General features: G+C 34.7%; 1 protein-coding gene across 1 annotated transcript in view; it reads right to left on the bottom strand.

Annotated features, from left to right (window-relative positions):
- Positions 1-282: 282 nt before the first annotated feature.
- Positions 283-26,176, bottom strand: part of CNIH1 (cornichon family member 1) — a 37,736-nt gene continuing 11,842 nt past the window's right edge. The window contains exons 2-5 of the mRNA XM_072629463.1: positions 15,830-15,898; positions 11,410-11,522; positions 10,695-10,838; positions 283-1,294 (exon numbers count right to left, since the gene is read on the bottom strand). Of these exons, the coding sequence (XP_072485564.1) occupies positions 1,267-1,294; positions 10,695-10,838; positions 11,410-11,522; positions 15,830-15,898 (354 nt within the window). The 3' untranslated portion in view covers positions 283-1,266. The remainder of the gene's footprint in view (positions 1,295-10,694; positions 10,839-11,409; positions 11,523-15,829; positions 15,899-26,176) is intronic.

The raw sequence follows: 26,176 nt of genomic DNA, 5'->3' as shown, positions 1-26,176 counted from the left end.
AAAACCACTACAGATGAGAAGGCAGCAGTCCAGATAAAAGAATTTTATCAGAAATCAGGAAAATGTTTACTGTGACAATCATTAAAAAAAATTTAAAGTTTTTTAAAAGTGCCATTTTAACCCTCAAAAAAATGGGAAAAAACATCAATATTATGAATCTGTCATATAAAACATGCCACTAACATGACAAAAGAAAATTGAGAATTAGTGTGCCTAGAAATTTTAAATGTCCCTTTCAGAGTCAAGAATGAAATCTAAAAACAAAAACAAACATAATACTGGTTTAAAAATATAACTGATATGCATTTATTGTAGTTGTAGATTAAGCAATTTTAAGTAGCTATCTGCAATCTTTAAAACAACGCACTGAAAAGAAGTCTTAAATTTCAGACTTTTATTGTATTGCACTAAGGAACAGCAGGGTAGTTACACAATGTTCTCTCTCATTTTCTGTTCTGAACATCTAAAGTATAACTTGCAAGTCCTTAAGAATATCTTTTATCACTAGATTGTAACAATAATTAGAATACCGAATTTCTTACTAAGTGACTTCTACAAATGAAAACATTTAAAATAACTTTAAATGCATTCCAAGATAATTTAGTATATATTCTCAATAGATTCACTTATGCTTAAGAATTAAAGTATATGAATTTTATGGAACTATTATGGGAAATCCCTAGGTCATGCAATATATAGGGCTAATATTTAAATGTTAAGAAAAAAAATCCCACCATCCTTACATCTGCAAATATATCCATGTAATCTTCTACATGATATATAAAGAAACCTATGAGGCTTCCCACAAGGTCACATATACAAAGTTTTCAGTCCTTCAAAAGCACTTGATCTCTACAAGCTGGTTTATAATCAGTCAATATTTCAATAAAACTAAAATAAACTACTATATACGCTCCTGTAAACAAAAACTTTTAACAGATTAAGGACAGTCAGCAATTAATACAATTATTCAGAAAATTATGGCTGTTCCTAGGGAGTACAAGTTCAAACCTGTCAATACCAGAGGTAATCATTTTATACTCATTTTTACGTAATTCCATTTAATTTTTTTTATCTAAGCATAACATATGAAAACAGTCTTTCCACAAATCAAAAACGTGGAAACATTTTAAAAATAAGTCTTTTTTTAAAGTAACTGATCATATTCCATAAGCTAATCTTGGAAACAGGTTCTTGTTGGATAGAATCCTTTCACTTTGTGGCTTTTGCATGCACTTAGCTGGACTGGGTCTGTTGTATATCATCTTAAGAGCTCACCAAAACATAAATCATGCTGAAAAGAAGAAAAACATTATTAATTTAAACTAATTTATTCCCAATCATGAGCATTAACAGTAACAAACAGTATTCTTCTTTGTACAGCAAACCCAGTAGGGGCAAAATTGCTCAATAGAGGCATAGTAGTACTTCTACTGCAGTGATTCTCTATTTCCTCAAATTTCAACAGTTATAACACCACTTAAGGATACACATGGGCTTAAACACCAGTCTGAAAGAAAACTCAAGACTCTCATATTTCATCTAAAAAAGGAATTCTCCAGGAAAAAACATAAGTACTCCTGAAAAATTACTAGGCAGCAGCTAGCCTGAAGTCACCAAAGAGAATAGGGACTTTCTTGCCCAGGTAAAGTCACTGGAGGTGTTCAAGCAGAGGCTAGATGAGCATGTGTCAGGGAATTTGTGAAAGGATTTATGAGCTATAATGTCCTTTCTAGTTTAAGATTCTCTAAGTCTCGTGTGAATTTATCTTTACCATGATGTAAAAGAGGGGACTCAAATTGTTCCAATTTTATAAAGAAATTCAATGGTAATTCACAAAATCTTTGCAGGAACACATCTATTCATAAAGTGAAGACACCCTGTTATTTACTGAAAACATATATTTGCTTTCATAATGCTAAAAACTGGCAGTTTTCTTTCAGATATTAGTCTGCTATGTTCTTTAGGTATACAATTATAGGATGCTATATTTTGTGAAAAGAAGCATGACTCTAGCCTAAAGATACATCTTTTTTTTTTTTTTCCAAAAGGAATAAAGAGAAAAGACATGGAATAGCATACTTCAAGAATAATTAGGGAAAAATCTATTAAGCTGAGAAGCAAAATATGGTGTAAAACATTTGGGCAAGTATTAAAAGGATTAAAACACTTAGTTGTATGGAAGAAGCCAGATGAGTTAAAAACAGCCATAAATTTGGAATTAGGGAGTGAGATAGCTTTGTTAGGGCAATTTCAAGTATCCAGATATCTACTTAAGATCTTATTCTGATAAAAGCAGTGAATGATTAATTGACCTAGATGGTGATTTCAGCTTTTACAAAGGTGGCAGAAGTGCTATAACAGATCCAATTCTAACCAACAAAGAAGAACTCGTTGCTCAAGTTGAAATGACAGGTTATATACTGCTAATACGTGTGTGTGTGTGTGTGTGTGTGTGTGTGTGTGTGTGTGTGTGTGTGTATACACAGAAGGGGGGAGGGAGGGAGAGAGAGAGAGAGAGAGAGGGGAGAGAGGGGGAGAGAGGGAGAGGAGAGAGAGAGAGAGAGAGAGAGAGAGAGAGAGAGAGAGAGAGAGAGAGAGAGAGCGCTTGAGCGCACAAGGGCACAGTTACTGTAGCCAAGTACTGAGGAGACAAATTTTAAAAAGAGATGGACCCTGACCTCAAAAAATTTATACATTCAAAGGGAAATAACATATAGGGAAGAAGGGTATTTTGATCTGGTAAATCAAAGGAATATCAGGCAAAATTTTGAATGTGTAGTTGAGACTTCTTGGAAATGTATGTCAAAAGAATTCAGTTGGCTTAAGAAGGATGGAAGACTCTCAAGAATGAAAGTAATCTTGTCATCACAGACTGGTTATTATAATTTTTTTTTGTTTCTGTATCTCAAGGGCCTAGCCTGGTGCTTTGCACATAAAAAGGTACTTTTTTTATGGCTTTATTTAGATGTCTATTTTTGTTAATGAATATTAAAAGTTCAGGAAAAATTTTTACAACTCAACCTCCATATAAGTTGGAAATCAGGGAAATAAAAAAGACCACTGTGACTGTATAAGGAACTCATTAACAATCATAGATTTTTAAAAGCCATGTATAGAAGACAGAAGAGTCTCACAGGATGGGCAGGCTTGGATTGGTTGTAATTTGCATCAATGACAGATAAATCAAAACACATTATTAGATCATATATCCACAAGTACCTGATGATTTTACATGACTGTACCTTTATTTATACGTTTTGTATTTACTTCCATTTTTCATTCATGGCTTTTAAAAATCTGAACTTGTAAACTGCTAAGAAAGTGACTAAAAGTGTATCTTTTGATCCAGAGATTCCAATGCTAAGCACATAACCAAAGCAGGACAATGAAAAGAAATTTAACATATGAATAATAATAATTATATTAATATTGACAGCAACATTTTTTGTAGTAGCAAAAAACTGAAAACAAAGATGTGAATGGCTCTCTGGAGAAAGGAGATAGTAGATAAATTCTGAAATGAAGGTGATATAAAAACAAAAGATAACAAAATAATCTAAAAATCAAATCAAATCTGAGCTTGTTAATAATGCTTCCTGTGCAGCCATATCATTCTGTTTTTCCTTCTTGCCTCTCAAGAAGACTAAATAAAGCCTCGTGTGAATTGAGGCTTTCAATAAATACTACAGACAAAAAATATCTGTTAAAGCTTAACTGAAAGATAAGCTCATAGATTTAGAATTGGAAAGGACCTCAGATGTCATTTAGTCCAAACCCCTCATTTTATAAATAAGGAAACTAAGGCCCAGTGAAAATAAGTGATTGCTCAATATCACCGAAGTAGTATGGCCAGGATTTTGAACCCAGGTCCTTCTAACTCCAAATTCAGTGGTCTTTCTATTATATATCAGATTGCATCAACAGCTTAGGTCAGAATCAGAAAGAAGGTGAGAAAGGAGTCAAGTCAAGGTCAGGGTTTCCTGCTCTTGACTATATAAGAAGTGTCAAAAGCAATGAGGGCTTGCTGACAAATGGTAACTTTTAGATCTATGGCTCAGAGCTTCTGGGTAATCCTATTCTCTGGAAGGAGGGAGATCTGTCATAGCCCATGTAAATGTACCACCTAAGTGCCATATATCATTTCTATGCAAATATTTCCCAGACATACATACATGAATATAAATATACACATATGTATACATATGTAATAGATACCTGTGTATATGTCTGGGAAATATTTGCATAGAAATGATATATGGCACTTAGGTGGTACATTTACATTGGATTTAGTGTCAGGAAGTCCTTAGTTGAAATATGGTTTCACATACTAGCTATCTGCCTTGGTATCCTAATCTGTAAAATGGGCATAATAACAGCACCCACCTCCCTGGATTGGTATGAGAATCAAACGAGATACTAATTGTAAAGCACTCAGCACAGAGTGCCTGGCATATGGAAAAGCATTATAGTAAATATTAGCTATTATTAATAACTAATATTGTATTTATGTGTATTATCACTCTTTACATTTATTATGTACATGTATGTACTCATATTTTTATCCTCAGCATAGAGCACTTGTGTCTGGCACATGGCATATAAATGTTTGTTGACTGAACAGTATAATGTGACAGTCAAAGATATAAATGATATATAAATATATATCAATATAAATTGATGAAACACAGTACATAACATGAGGAACAGTCTAATTTTATTTTTAGTCACAGCAGTCTCTAGTTCTAAATGCTACATTTTATTAAGGATATTTATATGTGGAAAGCATATGGAAGAAGGCAGCCAGAATGGTGAGATAATTTGAAATTCCTGGTCCAGAAGAAGTGATTGAAGGAACTAAGGATATTTTAGCCTACAGACTAGAGAACAAAAGTCATCTTCAATAATCATAACTTTAGAGCTAGAATGAACATGAGAAGTGATTTAATGCAACCCCCATTTTACAGAAGAGGAAACTAAAATCCAGGGATTAAGTTAGTTAAGTGACTGGCTCAAGGTCACAAAGACAGTGAGCAATAAAGGAAGAATTTAAACCAAAGTCCTATAATTCTAGGGTCAGTGCTCTTCCTTCTGTACCAAATAATCTGACAAGCTTCAGTGCTGAAGGAAGATTTGACTTGATTCTCTTGGTTGCAGAACAGAAGGACTAATGAGTAGAAGCTAAGACGAAACCGACTTTGTCAATGGAGAAGCAAAACTTTTTAATAAATATACTGTTCAAAAAGTCAAATGGTCTGCTTTGGAAGGCAATAAATTCCCCATCACTGACAGGATTCAAGCTAGAGCTGGATGGTCACCTAATTAGGGATTTATGCTTCCGGTGGGCAGTCAGACTTGATCTTAGAGTCCCCTTCTGCCTCTATGCTTCTATAGTTGTACAACACAATGACCAAAATTAGCACAGGTGCTGGAGTGGTGTATAGTGTGGAAGGGCATGATCACAGCCTCTTGTAAAATAGCATAATTATCATACATAGAAAAGCAAGGGAAAAGGTTTACACATCAGACTTAGATGTTCATCAAAAGATAATAAAAGTGGCAAGAAAAATCCCCAATATGATTAAACTTAGCTGTTCATAAAAAGCTCATAAAATTAAAAAAAGGAAAAAAAAGGAAGAAAATCAAGCAAGAGAGGTGGAGGAAGAATTGGGAGGAGAAATGAGGGTGATGCAAAAAAATCATGAAAAGCGAGTCAACAGCTTGCTAAAGGAGACCCAAAAAAATGCTGAAGAAAATAACATCTTTAAAAATAGACTAACCCCTTATGGCAAAACAGGTCCAAAAAGCCAATGAGGAGAAGAATGTTTTTAAAAGCAGAATTGGTCAAATGGAAAAGGACTTTCAAAAGCTCATTGAAGAAAATACAAATTAGAATGGAGCAGATAGAACTAATGACTTTATAAGAAACCAAGAAATTATAAAACAAAACCAAAAGTGAAAAAAACAGAAGACAATGTGAAGTATCTCACTGGAAAAACAACTGACCTGGAAAACAGATCCAGGAGAGACAATTTAAAAATTATTGGTCTACCTGAAAACCATGATCAAAAAAGGAGCCTAGACATCATCTTCCAAGAAATTATCAAGGAAAACTACCCTGATATTCCAGAACCAGAATGCAAAATAGAAATGGAAAGAATTCACTGACTACCTCCTGAAGAGATCCCAAAAGGAAAACTCTTAGGGAGTATTATAGCGAAATTCCAGAGTTCCCAGTATAAAGAGAAAATATTACAAGCAGCCAGAAAGAAACAATTCAAGTACTATGGAAATACAATCAGGATAACAGGATTTAGCAGCTTCTACACTAAAGGATTGAAGGGTTTAGAATATGATATTTCAAGCAGATAGGATTAAAACCAAGAATCACCTATCCAGCAAAACTGAGTATAATACTTCAGGGGAAAAAATGTAATTTCAATGAAATAGAAGACTTTCAAGCATTCTTGTTGAAAAGACCAGAGCTGAATAGAAAATTTGACTTGCAAATACAAGAATCAAGAGAAACATGAAAAGGTAAATGGGAAAGAGAAGCCTTAAGGAACTCATTAAAGTTGAACTGTTTATATTCCTACACTGAAAGATGTTATTTGAAACTTATGAGACCTTTTTCTGTATTAGGGTAGTTAGAGGGAATATATATATGTAGGTGTGTATGGGTATGTATGTATGTATATATTATGTATGTGTAGGTATGTATATGTACATGGGTGTATGTGTGTACATACACACACAGAGGACACAGGGTGAGCTGAATATGAAGGGAGAATACCTGAAAAAAAATAAAATTTACTATTGAATGGAATGTACTAGGAGTAAGAGAAAGGGAAGGTAGAATGGAGCAAATTATCTCACATAAAAGAGGGAAGAAAGAGCTTTTACAATGGAGGGGAAGAGGGGGGAGATGGAAGGAAATAACTCAGCCTTATTCTCATGGATTTCATTTAAGGTTGGGAATAACATACACTCAGTAGGATGTGGAAATCTATTTTACCCTGTAGGAAGGCAAGGGGGAAGGGGATAGGAAAGGGAAGATAATAGAAGGGATAGCAAATTGGGGAAATGGATAATCAGAAGCAAACATTATTGTGGGAGGACAGGTCAAGGGGGTGAATGGAATAAATGAAGGGCAAGATAGGACAGAGGGAAATGAGGTTAATCTTTTTCAACAACTATTATGGAAGTGCTTTGCACTCTTACACATGTATGACCTATATTGAGTTGCTTGTTTTCTCAACGAGGGTAAGTGGGGAGGGTGGGACAGATTATGGAACTCAAAGCTTTAATAAAGAATGAATGTTAAAAATTGTTTTAGCATGCAACTGTTAATTAAACTGTACAGGAAACAGAATATACAAATTTATTTTGTCCTACAGGAAAACAGAGGGGAAGGGGGATGGAAGAAGGGTGGGCAATAGAAGGGAGGACAAACTGAAGGAAGGGGTGGATGGGGTGCATGCTGTCCTGGGGTGGAGGGGTGGGTCAGGAGAGATAGGGAGAAAATTTTGAATTCAAATTCTTGTGAAAGTGAATGTTAAGAAATGAAAAATAAATTATATATTAAAAAAAATATGACATTCAAACAAGATTCTAAAGTATAAAAAAAGTAAAGATGACAGAGACATAAGGGAGACTCAATAAAATTAAATTGTTTATACATTCCTATATGGGAAGATGGTTTATGTAACTCCTAAGAACTTTATTAAGGTAGTTAAAAGTAGTTTACATAGACACAGTCTATTATGTTAGGATGATCTTAAAAAAATGAAGGGGTGAGAAAGGGATGAATGAGAAAGAGGAAAATTTTCTCACAAGAACTTTTATAAAAGAGGGGGAAAAGGGAAGGTGACGGATAATGCTTCAACTTCATTCTCATCAGAACTGCTTCAAAGAGGGAAGACTATACATACACGTAAACACATACACATATTCTGTCTCTCTCTTCCCGCCCTGCTCCGTCTGTGTTGGGTATAGAAACCTATTTTACCCAACAGGGAAATAAAAGTAAAAAGAGAAGAGGGGGGAAGGGAATGATAAAAGAGAGGGTTGATTGAGGGCTGATTAAGGGAGGCACAGGTTAGAAACAAGATAAGACTTTTGAGGAAGAACAAGATTAAAAAAAAGAGAAGGACAAATGGAAGAAAATGGGATAGAAAATGGGATTACAAAGTAATCATTAACTGTGAATGGGATTGGGATAACCTCACCCATAAAATGGAAGCAGACAGCAGAAGTGATCAGAAACCAGAATCTAACAATATATTATTTATGAGAGACACACTTGAAACAAAAAGACACAGCATTAAAATTAAGACTTTAAGCAGAATCTAATATGCTTCAGCTGAAGTAAACAAAGCAGGAATAGCAATCATCTCAGAAAAAAGCAAAAACAAAACCAGACCTAATTAAAAGAAATAATCAGGGAAACTACATTTTGATTAATAGGTACCCTTAGGCAATGAAGTCATATAAAATTTTTTTTATAGTAAGTTTCTCTATAAAGGCCTCATTTCTGAAATATATAGAGAACTGAGTCAGTCATAAAAATAAAAGCCATTCCCCAATTGATAAGTGGTCATAGGATATGAAATCAATGCTATCTATAGTCATATAAAAAAGGTTCAAAATAACTTAACTAGAGAAACACAAAACACGAGTTATCAGTTCACACCTATCAGAAATGTCAACTGCTGAAGGAGATATACTGTATAACTTGACAAACAATACTATTACTAGTTATATATCCCAAAGAGATCAAAGAAAAGTACCTATACATACAAAAACATTCATATCAGTTCTTTTTGTGGTGGCAAAGAATTGGAAATCAAGGAGATGCTTATCAATTGGGGAATAGCTGAATAAAATGTGACATATGATTGTGACAGTACTATTGTACTATAAAAAATGATGTGGGGGTGATCTCAGAAAAACCTGAGAAAGATTTTATGAACTGATGCAAAGTGAAGTAAGAAGAATCAGGAGATCATTGTGTACAGTAATAGCAACATTGTAATAATGATGAACTGTAAAAGACTTGGCTTTCTGATTAATACCAGGATCCAAAGGACTCATGATTTTAAAAAGTGCTTATCCACCATCAGAGAGACAACTGATGAACTTTGAGTGTAAATTGAGGTATGATTTTCTCACTTTTTAGGGGTAGGGGGTCAATATGGCTAATAAGGAAATATGCTTTGTATGATTTCACATGTATAATTGATATCATATTGCTTGCCTTCTCAGTGGGTTGGAAAGGGCACAGGAGGAATGGGGATAATTTTGAACTCAAAAATTTAAAAAGGATAAAAGTAAATAAACAGACAAATAATCAAATAAATAAGAACAGGTGAGAGTTTGGGGGGGAGTAATGAGTTCAGTTTTGGACATGCCAAATTTAAGATGTCTACAGGACATCCAGTTCTAGGTACCCAAGGCAGTTTCAGATGTGAGACTGGAGGACAGAAGAGAGTTTAGGGTTGGACAAATAGATCTAAGAACCATCTGCATAAAAATGATAGCTGAATTGAACTGATATAATGACCAAGTGAAAAAGTACAAAAGAAAGAGGCACCAGGATAGACACATGTAGGCATTCAGAGAGGACACTCACAGATAGTGGGCATGAAATGGATAAAGATCCAGCAAAGGGGAGAGAGAAAGAACAGTCAGAAAAACCAGGAGAGTAATATCATGAAAAAAGGGACTAAGCATTTAAGTGTCTATTATATCAAGTTCCTTGACCCCAACAAAGTGAAGTCATTTGGGTCCTTTTTAGAGAAGAAAGGACAACAACCAAGTATGTACCAAGCACTGTGCAAAGTACTAACAGGGGAGAGTATCAAAGAGAGGAAGATGATAGTGTCAAAGTCTAGAGAAAGGTCAAGAAGGATAATAATTGAGTACAGACCATTAGATCTGGCAATTAAGAGATCATAAATACATTTGGACAGAACTGTTTAAAAAAAAAGTATGTATTTTTATTTTATGCATTTACAATCATAATTTGAGGAATCCACAGGCTTCATCAGACTTGCAAAGAGGTCCCTGATACAAAAAAGGTTAAGAATCCTTTCTCCAATGGAAAGAAAATATAAATCTATACATCCAATGAAAATAAGGGTGAAAAAAGGTAGAAGTGACTGTAGAAAACTGAAAACAAATAAAATAATTTTTAAAAAAGAAAAAAAGGTAGAAGCCAATAATTCCTCAAATTTGCAAAACATGACAATTTTTTTTCTTTCATAGTATAAAATCAGTATGAAGAAAGCAGTGAATAAACCTTAAAAAGGTCAGTAGGGACATGTGACTACTCTCAGTCTCTGCAGGGTTACATAGAAGTCATTTTCCCCCCTCTAACATCCAACAATGTTCTTTCATTACCATCACTGAGCTATGGAAAGAAAGGGTCATCCTCCACAGACTGAATTAATGTATGTGAAAAATCAAGGTATCGTTATTCAAGGTTACCCAATATCTTTTCAAATTTCAAACTAGGTCATCTCAAAGATATTACACGTGTATATATTTATGTACACATACATGTTTTTATGTTTGTGTCCATTACACCTACTGATTCAGGCACTCTATATGCTGAGTTAAAGTGGTAAGCTTAATGGTTACAAAACTGTCAAGCTTCCAAATTACTCATCTTCCATTATATTTTTCCAACTTACCCGTATAGGTAGTAAAAAAATGATAGTAAGTAAAAGGCTAATTTGCACCATCCTTCTTTCTGACAGTAGGCTAGAATATCTGCATTCATGATGGTTGTAGGATCATAGAGTCCTGGTCCACTCATCACTGGTCTACTCATATACCTGTAATGAATGTATTTTATTAGCCACTCAGAAAAGAAGGAAGTAAACCTTTACATAGGGGTTTTCTTCCTCTCAAAATCAAGAAAGATGAGGCAGGAAATCACACACTTCTAATTCCATATCACAATTACATAATGAAAAATGTATAATAATTTCAGTAGCAAAACTGAACCCTAAAACACAGTCAATGTAAAGAATACAAAGGGTTGAACAAATCACCTTTAGAGCCAAATGCTTTCAGAAATCCAATAAAAAAATGAATAAACAGGAGACAGCAATATAATTTTAATGTGTCCAAATAAAGCTATGAAAAATTATACTAATTAGAACTGCTCTTGCATATCTCTGTTTTGATTACTGCAATAAAATATTGGGCAGCCAGGTAGCTATCCTTTTTGTCATCAGTTTACAAAATTTTTTTTTCAATTTTAAATGTTACATACAAAGTATGCATAAAGTTATATGCTCACCTGCTTGATTACTGAAATGAGCATTAATCTATAAATTTTAAATTTGGGTTAATGCAATTACAATAAAAAAAAGGAATATTAGAAGTTTATCTAAATATTACCTCCAAATATGATATGCCAAGAGTGGCATATTGAGACCCAGTGTAAGCCACTCTGCTGCACAGAGAAACATGACACAGAAGAAAGCGTGGATGAGATATTCTGGAAGTACAAGCTGAAGGAAAAATAATAATCAGTTATCAAAATACTCTGGCTAGAAAGTTAGTGTTAATATTAAACAAACTAAATTAATTATGAATAAGGTGAGAAACAAATTTCATTCAAGTAAGAACTATTTTTCAGAACCAAGAATGAAGGGGGTAGCTCAGCATTTTATGTCTATATTGAGCTTTACACCAACAGCAGGATTTCTATGCACACAGACTGAAGACACAGCCTGTACTGTTCTAAAGAGGAGACCTGGACATTTCACACAACCCACAGGACACCCAGATTTCAGCTATTAAGTTGTTGGGCATGTGACTTCATCTGCACAAGGAGCACCTGGAGAGGAACTTTCTCTCCCAAGGCTAATCAGCCCCTTCTCTGCCACTTACAATCCCTAGAAAAGTTCAAAGGCCTGAAGGTACCCACGACTTCCTGACTAGGACAGTTCTCTATTCATTACATCATGTGGCGTTTCCTCACACACAATGCATGCAATTTTTCAGTATGGATAGGGCAAGTCACTGGTACACAGAACTTGTGGGTGAGGAAACCCTTTCTACCAATGCAGATTCTTGTACAAGGTCATAGGGCCATTATGTATCAGAAGCCAGACTCAATCCCAGAGTTTCTTGGCTTCAAGCTTAGCCTTCTGTCCACAACCCTACACTGTACCTTTATTACAATATAATGATGTTCAAGGGTGGACAGGGGACTCATAACTCTAACTAGAAGGTAGTAAAAGTGACCATTCATAATTTTTAGATTTTTACATTACTATTTAAAAATCAACTAATACATACTTTACTTTCCACAACTATACACGACATAATAGAAAAACGAGATATTTGACCACATGCAACATATAAGAAAATATTTCACAAAACCAAAGCTTCCCTGAATAGTTTTCATGTTAGAACTCTTAAACTTTTAATTAAAATTTCAAAATGCTATGTGTACAGACCACATAACCACCACAAATTATATTCTCTATGCAATGATCAGCCAATAATTTCTGCACAATGTTAAGATGTCAATATGAACAAATGCAAAAAAGCTTTCTGCAATGTAGGAGGGAAATAACATCAAAACAGTAAAATTAGTTACATTTTTTGGTATTGCTAATAAGCTCATTTTTAGGTACCATCTGAGAAGTTGCAGATAACAGGACTGAGAATTTCAGATTAATGAAAGCAAAATACACAAGGACAAAGTTCATTAATAAAATTTCATTAGAATATCAATTAATGTAAAATTTCACTTGACACATCAATAAAATGTGAATGATATATACATTAAAGTATTATAGAAAATATATGCATGTATAAGTGATCTATGTAAATACTATAATGAGCTCAAAAACATGATGGTACTTTTATTTTTTTCATTAAATTTTGTAGTCATATAAATGATTGTAAATGAAAATATTAATCATTAGATTAATTTTTAGGGGTTTAACTAGGCTACTTCCCTGCTGTAAACCTGAGTGTTCTCCAATGCCTTTAGTATAAAATAAAGCCTGACCTGTTTCTCTCTCTCTCTCATTCTTTACACAGAGAAATCTTTTTTTTTTTTTTCTGGATGTCCCCTATGCCTGCAAGGTATTCCTTTCTAATTTCTTCCTCATAAAATTTCTCACTTAACTGTCACTGCCCTCCCTCCCTAAATTGCCTTTATTCTGAATATTCTTATATATGAATATATTATCTTCCATGATAAATGGTAAGCTTCTGGAGTCTAGAGATTATTTTATTTTTTGTCTTTCTATCCTCATCCCTTAGTATATAGTAGGCAGTTAATATGCTTAGTGATGACTGAGTATACTAAAACTCTCCTTATTAAAAGGCCTGAGCTATAAAAATATTTTAAGATTTTACTATATCTAAGACAGGGTTCTAAGACCTCAAAAAGTTTACCTATATCCCTCTAACTCAAAACAGAAAGGATTTTAATAACAATAAAAACCAGCTAATAGTGTATTATCCTGATACATACATATATATATATATATATATATATATAAAAATTCTTTCCATGATTCAATTAAGGCTAATCTGAATTAAATAAACCTGTAAACTATTTAAACATATAACTTCAAGTTAACACCTGTGGATGATACACAAATAATTACATATTTTTAAACCTGACATCTAAAAGCATGAATCGCCAAGCACTTTTATAGAATTGCTCCTTTAAGAAAACAAGGGCTTCTATACAATAACCTTATTTTAAATTCAATATATATGTATTATATATGAATATACATCTCATAAAACTATATTAGTGATACTAGTGAAAACTGAATTATAACAATCCCATTTAAAGATTCAGTTAAAAAAAAAAGATTAAGAATTCTTATCCTAGAGGGTTAAAACACTATAAAAATACTGTCCCAAATGTCTTAAATCTTATATTTAGTTGCAAGGATAATAAATACAGACTGGGAACTGTGGTTCTAGCATGAAACCCAATTCTCCCCATAAAAGTCTAAAATGTATTTTTATAGATTTGCCTTAGAAAACTGTCTTTCAAATCATTTTTTGTGATATTTCTTTAGGAACTACAGCTAATAGAAAGTTAGTACTCTTCAAAATTACTTCATGCAAATATGATTTAAAATGATAGAAGATCTAATTTAAACATGCATATTAAATTGTCCTTTGTTAAAGATTACACAAAGGCAAAAAATCTATCATTTCCTTCCCCCATACTTTGGCAGAAGTAACTTTCAAAACAAATTTTAAATGGGGAAAACTGTCAGATGCACAGCTATTATGTCAACAATCACTACAATCTCCCATCCAAAATAAAGTGTGTGCATCAAAATAACCCTTCTTCCACTTCATCACTGCAACAATAATACATCCCAAATACATACTATTTTTTAAACATGACAATTTTTTTCTATTAAGGAAATTAGAAAAACCAAAACAATTTATTTAAACAGAATGTCACTATTTTAATATCAAGCAAGGTGTCATGTAAATACTTAAAAAAAAATTATACATGTAAGAAAGGATAGACTCTACAGTATTAAATCGATATTGTCAAAACAGTGAAAATTCTCATTTTTCTGACAGCAGGTACTTTAACAATTTCATAGACCAAACTCTAGTGTTTCCTAGTGAGAAGGCCCAATCATTCTTGTTCTCATTCTATTTGTTAGACCCAGCCAAAAGACTGATCATTTAAATAATGCCTACTGCAAGGTAAGAGTGGCTAAAAATTAAATGGAGATTCATTACTAAGCACTTATCTTAAAACCACTTGGTAATAAGTACTTTTTAAAGTACTCCTCTCCCTGGAAAGTCTATGCACTGCGTTTTTTGCATGGCTCTGAGATATCACTACTATTAAATACCTTCTTAGTTCCTAATCAAAAAGATGTAATCAAGCTTGCTACAGACTAATCCATCTAAAAGAGTAGTAAATCCAGTACTCCTAAGCACTGACAATTTCCATTTAAGATACATCTGTTTAGGAATCACAACAGAGAATTTATATATCAGGAACACCAAAAGAAATTCCCATTACACCTATGATGTATGTGGTGTTACAGCATAAACCCTGAGAACAGTATAAGATTCCAGGATATTCGTAAGGGGAGGAAGGGGAAGTTGAAAGGAATAATAGGTAAATTTTACATTGCAGATTCTGTTGTATATGACAGCACACTTACAAGAGACAATAATCTCAGACTATTATGACAGACTATTATGATGCACAGCACTGAGGTTTTTTAATCAAAATCTCTAGAATTCCCCAAATCAAAAACTAAAGAAATTTGTCAAATAACCTAAATATTGTTGCAGTCATAGCACAGAAAAATTGTGTACATAAGCATGTAACAGTTTTCCCCACTTGATCAGCAAGCAAACATTTGCACAAAATACGAAAAATTTTGAAATTACAAACCTGAACAGGCATGAGAGAACACACCAAACAAAACATTTACATAAATACAATGTTCCTAACCCTCCCCCACAAAATGAAGGTGGCATTAAAACATTAAACTAAAAAGCAGTACACACCTTTAATGCAATTTTGACTCTTTTAATCTTTTTGACCTTTTCAACTGTCTTTGTGCCGACAATGTAAAAAGCAGATTGGGAGAATGTTAGTATGACAGCTGACAAGATCACCAGCAGATTAATAAGTCAGAATATTCAAGCATGAAAGGAAAAAAATAAATTTCAAGTCTACCTATTTAAAAAAACACATAGGTACTACTTAGATTAATAATGGCCATTTATATCAATAGAAAAGCAAAAGACCTTAAAAGAATAATGAAAAATACTTTGTTATATTGTAACTTACAGGATTGAGTGTATTACATTGGTCTATAGGATTCTTGTAATCAGTCTTCAGTTCATCAAATGCTATAATCTAAAATAAAATTAAAGCAATTAGGAATTTTTTTCAGTGAAAACTCAACTTACACCACCAAATAATAAGGCAATAACTAAAATATACCAACTTTATACCAATAAGTACTTTGTAACCAACTTAATTGTACAATTTTTGAATCATACTAGGATCACAGATTTAAAAATGAAAAGCAACCTCAGAGGCCCTCTACTCCAACTTCTTCATTTTATAGATGAGGGAACTGAACAAGGCGATTAAATGACTTATCCAAGTTCATATAGCTAGTAAATGCCAGAAACAGGATTTTAAACACAGATCTTCCTGACTCCAAGTCCAGCACTCTATCCTCTTCTCCATAATGCCTCTAAAAATAGTTTAGACAAGGTTTACAAGATTATAAGGACTTCTTTTAAGTTAACATTATCAATGTTTTGGCATTACACTGACATTTATTATTATTGTTATTACTGACATGTCTTTATGATCTCAATTTGTTCCTTATTTCAATCAAGCAAGCATTTATTACGTGCCACATATTGTACTAAGAACTAGAAATACAAAGAAAGGAAAAAAAACAAAAACTATCACTGTTCCCAAGTGACATCTATTAATGGGGAAGACTACATGTTAACCAATAAACACATAATATAAGACACATATGGAGTAGAAGGAAGGCAACTTTAGACAGGGAGGTTCAACTGAATAAGGTGACATGGAAAGGTCTCCTGCGAAGGGTGACATATGAGCTAAGTCTTGAAGGATGCAGTGGGTGTCAGAAAGTAGAGCAAGGGAAGAAGAGCATTTCAGGTAGGGAGGACCATCCCAGAAGGGAAGTACTGTTACTGTTACATCACAGAATGTATGGAAGTGAAGTATGGAAAGACTGGAAAGGTAGTAAGAGACCCAGCTTGTAAAAAGCCTTAAATGCTAAGTTCATTTCAAAGGTTACCCTGGAGATAAAACAGTACCAATGGAGGGCAGTGAAGTGGCACAGTCAAACCTACACTTCAGGGAAATCACTTTGGTAATTGTGTGGAGGGACCTGCGGCAGGAAGACCAATAAGAAGGCTATTACAATAGTCCAGGCCTAACCTAGGGTAGTGACTGTAAGTGGAAAGAAAAGACAGACGAGATATTACTGAAGGGAAGAACAACAAGGTTTAGCAATGGACTGGACATGCTGGGTTTGTTACCTGTGTAACTGGGAGAATGGTGCTGCCCTATATGGTAATGGAGAAGTATAGAAGCAGGGAGGAAAGGCGAGGTGGAAAGAGAGAATAATGAATTTTTATGGACATGCTTAATTTTGAGATGTCCATGGATCATCCAGTTAAAAATGTCCAACAGGCAGTTGGCAGTTGGAGATGTGGTACTGGAGTACAGGAGAAAAGGAAAAGGTTGGGATCTGAGAATAACATGTATAGAAATGACAATAAACTCATGGGAGCTGATGTCACTAAGTATGAACACTGAAGGAAAAAGAAAGAGGGCTCAAGACAGATCCCATTTGAACAGCCACAGTTAAGGGGTGTGACATTGATGAAGATTCAGCAAAGGCAACTAATGGTCAGACAAGGTGTGGGGAAAACCAAGAAAGAGCAACTACAAGAAAACCCAGAGAGAAGAGTAACCAAAAGGAGAAAGTAATTAATCCACAGAATCAAATGCTGCAGAAATGTCAACAATGATAAGGACTCAGGAAGAGGATGTTAGATTTGTCAATTAAGAGATCACTGGTAACTTTGGAGGGAATAGTTTCAGCTGAATGATGTCAGAAGCCAAAATGTGGAAATTTAGAAAAGCATGAGAAAAGAGGCAAGTGGAGACACCATGTATTTACATCTTTATCAAGGAACACGGCAGACAAAGGAGAGACATAGGACCATCATTAGGGGGACAACAGGATCAAGTAGAGGTTTATTTACATTTTTAGTCTCACATACTTATATTTCATTGCAAGTTGTATTTGTTTCAAAATTGGACAGAAATGAAGATGAAATCATATTAGGGGTTTAATAAATGTTTACTGACTAACATTAGTTATCTCAACATCAAATGAAATGTTCTTCTGCTTTCCACACAATGGAGATATGTACTTTTGCCTGGTCCCACTTGTAACCAGAAGTATACATTTTTAGACAGACAGTTTTGTTGTTCAGATTCTGGCCATGGAACATAGTGAAGTAAACTGATCCATATGAGACTGCAGTAATTAGCTTTATGAACAATGTGATTACTAAATGCTGACAACTATATGTATCAATACAATAAACAGGCCAATTAAAAATCAAATTGGCTCAGATATCACCTTTTTATAATTTGAATGCTTTTTCAATAGATCTCTAATTGCAATGTCATAATACTCCCTCCAACCTCGCTCACAATTCTATCCATGGGTCTCCTCATCCCATGCAATTTTTGTTTATTTATATTCTTCCATTACTTTCTTCACAGGGTTGCCACCCAAGCATCTGGGGGTTTTCCTCTATGTTTCTAATTATTCCCTACCCTATTCCCCTCTACATGGTAAGATACCACTTATGACATAAACACATGCCTCTTTATGGCCACAAGGGGGCAGTGTGTCCGTAACATCATCTTCCTGGAAATGGAATTGGACCTATGAATTCACTGGTACAGGGAGGTCCAAAAACTAAACTGGAACCTCCTCTACAATGTAAAATCTGTTGTTTTTTTTAAAAAATCTTATTTAATATTTTATTTTTACCAATTACATATAAAAACAGTTTTTAACATTTTTTTTTCCTAATTCTGAGTTTCAAATTCTCTTCCTCTTCCTCTCCTTCACTGAGAAGGAAGAAATTTGACACTGGGTATATATGTGTAGGTCATGCAAAACATATTTCCAAGTAAGTTATTCTATGAAAGAAAATGGACATGCATGCATGCACACACACACAAGAAAAATTAAAGTGTCTTTTATCTGCATTCAGGTTCTACCAGTTTTTTCTTTGGAGATGGACAACACTTTTCATCATAAGTCTTAAAAAGTTGTCTTGGATCACTGTATTCTTCAAAACAGCTGAGTTATTCACAGATCATCATACAACATTACTATTACTGAGTACAATGTTCTCCTGGTTCTGCTCATTTAACTCTGCATCAGTTCATGTAAATCTTACCATTTTTCTGAGAGCATTCTGCTCATCATACAATGTAAAATCTTAAGAGTTGCTTGGGACACTGAGAGGTTAAGTGATTTGCTTCGAGTCAAAAAGCTAGAATTTGTTAGAACATGGGCTTGAACCCAGGTCTTCTTGATGCCAAGGCAGCCTTCCTATTTACCATATTATAGTCCCTCTCAGAATCATCTAAGAGTCTGGGGACAGAGAGATTTACCACAAGTTCCTGGTTTAAATCCTGACCATGCCACATGTTACATGGTTGATTTTAAGCAAATTACAATTCTTTCCCTGAGAAGTCATATATAAAAAGAGAACACTGGCCTATCATCTCTACAATCACTTTGAGCTCTAAATGTATGATCCTATGTTAATATTTCTATCAGATGTGATCACTACTGTTATCAACCTCTAACAATGTTTATCAGTGATCAGCACATTAGACTGAAGATGTTTCTCAGTATTTTCAATACACTAGTCTTCAATAAAAGCTCTTAGAACTTCAAAAGGTGTTATGCAAAAAATTAAGCTTACAAATAAAATATATTCAAACACATTTTGTTGCACTAAAATGAAGATAAAAAAGAATCACTTAAAATTTAAAAATATATTGAGAGTATAGTTGTAAATGGAGTAACAAAATTAAGTCATTACTTGTCAGTTGACCACTGCATTCTAGAAATAAAATACAGAAAACAAAGTTTTTAACTTAAGTCCTATACTCATGTTGGCCTAGAGGTGATGGTAGGTGTGGGTGGACAGCAAGTTCCGGAAAATTCTGGCGGGCTAGACTTAATTTTGGCTGGTTTAGTGATTCAGGTTCAGGACTGGAATAAAGTAAGCCATTAGTTGATCATCTAGAAGTTAACAAATCACATGGAAAGGACAGTTGGCAAAGACATAGTGCTGGGTCAGGTAGAAGCAAACTTCCCTTATTCCTCACCTTTCTCTACATGAAACAAGTAGGTTGATTCACACAGCAGTGGAACATCCCTCAAGTCTGCAAGACACTGACTCCTTGAGGGCTGGCGTTTTTTTTTTTTTTTTAAATAACCAGGCTGATGGTGAAAGTGTGTCAACAGCATGAGACTTAGTCTACTGGCCCTATCAAACCCCAAGGGCAGCTTTCCTACCTTTCAGGGAAAAACTAGCCCAACTACATGGAGAACTCTTTAGAGAAACTAGTGGAAACTATGGTGTCTTAAGAATACTGTTCCTACCATACTCCACCCCTTGGTGGCAATATACTAAAGGGCTTGACCTCAAGGATTCAATAAGCCTAGGAGAAGTGCAATTTAAGAGAAATTTAGTGCAGATAAAAGGAAAAAAAAATCTAGAAAGATAGGGGAAAAGAACAATTAGCATAATGGTCCCCAGAAGATGTAAAGTAGCAAGGTGACAATATAAAAAGTAACAAAGAATCAAATCTGTCATGTGATAGGTGATGTTTTGGACAGCTCCAATTAATGTCCTGATATAAATCTGTGACAAGTAGAAGGACTATAAAGGGTCACACACAGTACAGATGACACTCCTAGCACAATCAATGCTCTACAATACAGGTGGGAGACGATCTGTAATAAAGCAGCCCATAGGACATTACCCTGTTACATGAAATCTGTCCAGAGTGAAGACTGATACTGAGAGTTGAGGTGAAATCTCTGTCAGTGTTTTCCATCCTACCATTCAAGGCATTTTCCCCTGTGGTAGTTGCCCAAGCTCTTTCTGGGAAAGAGCTATCTTAGTTATCTAAGGAGAAAGAAGACCTGCCAATTGTGCAGAACCCAATTCATTTCCTGACCCCTCTGCATGGTAGAGCCTAGGTGATTCTGTGTCATAGACTGTATATAAGAGTCAACCACAACTATGTCCAAAAGCTGCCAGTCCGTATAGAATAAGTCTTCCCGGAGGCAGGATCTAAGAAACCTTGCACAAAAGAAGCCTCTTGCTTCCTCCTTCCCAAAGTGTGATTGCTCTGTCACAGACAAGACTTCTGGGAGGTGGAATATCTGACCCCAATTGTCAGGGACAGGCTATTACCTAGCAAAGGCAAACCTCACTCTGAGATGCGGAGAGACAATTTACCAGTTAAGGAAGATGGGCACTCTAATAGGGATTACAAAGTTAATAGGCAAAAATAGCAAATTTTTCCTTAACTATGGAGTTCTTATGTTCCTGTGCCCAAAACAACATAGCATCATGGCACTCTTGTCTAGATTGGCAGAGGTACTACTTTCCCAACCTCTGCCATGCTAGTATTGGCATCAACCTGGTTGTTTAGTTCTGCAGAGAGCATATGACTCCTGATGGCTGCTGACAGTCTCTATAAACAACTTAATGTGGTGGGAAGGAAGAACAAAATTCTGCCATTGGTTCTGATTCCAAAGAGGAGATCTCACCCTTAGTCATCCAGTCCCTGTCCAGGCTATATATATATATATATATATATATATGTATGTATGTATGTATGTATGTATGTATGTATATCCCATTTGGCCTGATCAAGACTACCACCAAGTAATCACTGCAGAATTAGATCTTGCAATTTATCCCTCAAGACTCCCATGCAACCTGCAGTTTAGCCTTATGGATTTGCTAAAACACCTATTCCCCAGGGTTTCTCAATGCCAGAACCCCTTAGGCTAGCAGGCAGGATTTGGAGGCCCTTTATGGAGAAAACTCCAAAAGCATGGGTCCCACAGAGTCATAAAGTCCCAGGAAGAGGGACTACCATATAGCCTACTTTATATCTTTTAGGGCTGTAATCTGTTTTTGGTCCCGTTTGAAAGGGACAAATTTGTGGGCAACTTGGTAAAATAAGGGACTTCAGAATACCCAGGTGGGGAATACGGGTTCTTTAAAACCTAGAGTCCAATAAATCTCTGAATTTCCTTTTTTTAGATATAAGCTTTTATAGATCTTTTTTTACATCACCTCAATTTTGTCCAGCATTGTTCCCTTCCCTCACTCAGATATCCAACTCATATAACAAATAAATAAGTTTATAAAAACAAAAAAGAGAAAAAAACATAACTGATCAATACAGTAAAAATCTGAAAAAAGTATGCAGTGTAACACTTAACCTCCTATTTCTTCAAAGAGATGTGGTGGGAATACCTTTTCGTATCTTTTCTTTCAAACCTTGAGTGTTATCTATAATTATGCAAAATTCACTCTAGATATTTTGGGGGGGGGATTTTTTCTGCTTACATAGTTGTAGTCTTTGTGCATGTGGTATTGTTTTCTTGACTCAGCTTACTTAATTCTGCATCAATTAATGAAGACTTTTTCCATTCTTCTATGTATTCATCACTTAAACCACAGTAATACAGTGTGTACTATAATTTATTTATCCATTCCCCAATGTATTTTGTTTCCATTCTTTTGCTTTTATCACTAAAAGTGCTTGCTATAAATACTCTGGGGTACAGAGGAAGTTTCTTCTTACATTACATTTTTTAAAAAATATATATATATATATATATATATATATATATATATATATATATATATTCTTTTGGGGTATAAGCCCAATAGGTATTCTGGTTCAAAGGGCAGGGGCATGTTTATTCACTTTATTTCCAAACCACTTTCTGAAATTGTACTGCTTCATAACTCCAACAACAATGCACTAATGTGTGATCTTTTCACAAACCCTCAAACATCTTTTTTCATCTTTGCCAACTTAAAAGGTATGATGTAAAACCCCAGGGTTGTTTTTATTTGCATTTCTCTTATTACAAGTGATCTAGAGCATTCTTTCATGTGACTGTTAGTAGTGTGTAATTCTTTTGAGAACTGTTTGATCATATCTTTTATCCACTTTCTCTACTAAGGAATGGCTTTTGAGCTTAAAAAATCAGTTAGCTATTGGTATGTCTTGGATTCTAAATGATTGCCAGAGAAATTTGATACAAAGGTTTTTTTTTCCAATTTGACAGCATCCTTTCTTATCTTAGATGCATTAATTTTCTGTGCAAAAGTTTTTCATTTTCACATGATCAAAGTTATCTACAGGCCTACCTCAGAGATATTGTGGATTTGGTTCCAGCCCACTACAAAAAAGTAAATACTCCAATAAAGTGAGTCAAATGAATTTTTTTGGCTTCCCAGTGCACATAAAAGTTTGTTGCTCAGTTGTTTTCAGTCATATCCAATTCTTCATGACCCCATTTGGGGTTTTCTTGGCAAAGATACTGGAGCGGTTTGCCATTTCCTTCTCTAGCTCATTTTCCAAGGGAGGAAGCTGAAGCAAACAGGGTTAAAAGGTGACTTGCCTAGGGTCACAGAACTAGTTAAGTGTCTGGGGCTAGGGTTTTAGGCCCAGCACTCTATCCACTACACCACCTAGCTGCCCTATATAAGAGTTGTGATTATACTATAGTTATGTTTAAAAAAAGTATGTGCCTTAATTAAATACTTCATTGCTAAAAATGCTAACCATTATCTAGGAACTTTCAGCAAATTGTAATCTTTTGGCTGGAGAAGGGACTTGCCTCAATATTGATAGCTGCTAACTCATCAGGGTGGTAGTTGCTAAAGGGTGGAGTGGCTGTGGCAATCTTTTCTTTTTTCTTCAAAGAGACATGATCCAATTTATACGCACCAAGGCAGAGTGAAGTGAGCAGAATCAGAACAATATGTGCTACAACATCAATATCATAAAAAATGAACAATTCTGAGGATTTTTTTTAACAGATGAAATGGTACAGAACCAAGAGAATAATTCACAGAATAACAACAATACTGTAAAGACAAACAACCTTGAAATATATAAGAACTCTATGACCATTCACGACTATTTAGAGATAATGGAGTGGTTTACCATCTCCTTCTCCATCTTATTTTTATAGATGAGGAAACTGATATAAAGGGGGTTAAGTGGCTTGCCCAGGGTCACAAAGGAATCAGGAAGATGAGTCTTCCTGACTTCCAGGCAGGGCACTTTATCCACTGTGCCACCTAGCTGCCCTATAGCAGCCTGGCACATAGTAGGTGCTTAATAAACGTTTATTATATCGTTTGAAAAAATACGAGCATAAAATATTACAACAGTATAATTATTCACTTCAGAACTTTCTAATTAAATAGCAATAACAAAAACATGGTAGGTAACACAAATTTAAAGTTAATACAAGCATATATGGTCAACATATAGCTCTATATAATAGGAACAATAAACAAAAATATTATTTACAATAACCCTACATAAGAAAAACTACAATTCATTTCTTAGATTAAGAAAAACTAAAAATAATGCCTTGCTACAATAAAAGACTCTTTAGCTTTAACACATATTCATTTTGTATACTATCACACTAGTAATATATTGACCAAGCTTCCCACTATTCGTTTTCCCATAAGATTTGCATACCTCTGATACTACAACTACTTGACTACATACCATGCTAAGAAAAGTCTCCTTCATTTCTTTCTCTCTCACTTTTTACAAAATTTATTTATTTTTAATTTACAACATTCAATTCCACAAGCTTTTGAGTTTTAAATTCTCTTCCCCTCCCACAAATGGCATACATTCTGATATAGGCTCAACATAAACGTTCATATTAAACATATTTTCTTTCACATTAGTCATGTTGAAAAGAACAATTATAACCCATGGAAAGAAACACAAGAAAGAAGAAACAAAACAAAAAAGAGGGAGTGAGCAAATAGTATGCTTTGATCTGCATTCAAACTCTAATTCTTTCTCTGGATGCAGATACCATTTTCCATCATGAACCTTTTGGAGTTGTCTTACAATCCTGCACTGCTGAGAAGAGCCAAGTTTATCAAAGTTAATTGTACAACGTGGCTGTTACTGTGTACAATGTTCTCCTGGTTCTGCTCCCCTCGCTCAGCATCAGTTCATATAAGTCTTTCCAGGTTTTTCTGAAGTTTGCTTGCTCATCATTTCTTATAGCACAATACTATTCCATTACATTCACATACCACAACTTGTTCAGCCATTCCCCAAGTGATGGTCATTCCCTCAATTTGTAAATCTTTCCCACCACAAAAAGAGCTGCTATAAATGTTTTTGTACATGTAGGTCCTTTTCCCATTTGTATGACCTCTTTGGGATACAGTCCTAGAAGTGATATTACTGAGTCAATTGCACATTTTCATAGCCCTTTGGACATAGTTCCAAATTGCTCTCCAAAATGGTTGGATTAGTTCACAACTGGCAACTTCTTAAAATAAGATAGTAATGAAGTTTGCCACATCAACTGAGACTTCCTTTCATCAAAGATTTTTCTGTAGCATTTGGTACTGTTTGATAGCATTTTACCCACAGAAGAACTTTCAAAATTGGAGTCAATCCTCTCAAACCCTGCTATTCCTTTATAAACTAAGTTTATATAATATTCTTCAATATTATTGTATCCCAGGGAATAGGGAAAAGCCCAAAGAGCAGGAGAGAGAGAGATGGGGGACTGGCTAGGTTGGTGAAGCAGTCAGAACACATACAACATTTTGTCAATTGATTTTACAGTCTTACATGGGCACTGTTCATGGTGCCCCAAAACAATTACAACAGTAACATTAAAGATCACTGATCACAGCTATAATAATAAAGGAAAAGTTTGAAATATTGCAAAATTTATCAAAATATGACACACAGACACAATGTAAAGACATATTGTTGGAAAAATGGTGCCAAAAGACTTGCTTGATGTGGGTAGCCACAAACCTTCAGTTTGTAAAAAACAAAAAAATCTGTGAAGTGCAATAAAATAAAGAACAATAAAATGAGGTAGGCCTGTATTCTACCCATACCTACCTGTGAGAGATATATGATCTATTTGGTATTTTGGGGGTCCCCGTGCCCCTAAAGTGCATCAGTTGCCTTGTGGAATATCCCATCCCAAGCCTTGTTCCTTTAATAGGGAAGCTGCTAAATCTTCTGTGATTCAAACTGTGGCCCCATGATAGTGGAATTATTTGTTTCTGGCTATTTGCAATATTTTCTCCTTGACCCGGGAGCTCTGGAATTTAGCTATAATATTCCTCGAAGTTTTCATTTTGGGATCTCTTTCAGGAGGTGATCACTGGAATTTAAAATATCAGGGCAGTTTTCCTTTACAATCTCTTGAACTATGATGTCTAAGCTCTTTTCTGGGTCAGGTCATAGCTTTCTGGTAGGCCAATA

Source organism: Notamacropus eugenii, chromosome 1, assembly GCF_028372415.1.
Source record: "Notamacropus eugenii isolate mMacEug1 chromosome 1, mMacEug1.pri_v2, whole genome shotgun sequence".
Taxonomy (NCBI): domain Eukaryota; kingdom Metazoa; phylum Chordata; class Mammalia; order Diprotodontia; family Macropodidae; genus Notamacropus; species Notamacropus eugenii.
Note: the sequence above shows the minus strand (reverse complement) of the source record. Positions and strands in the feature narration are given on the sequence as shown.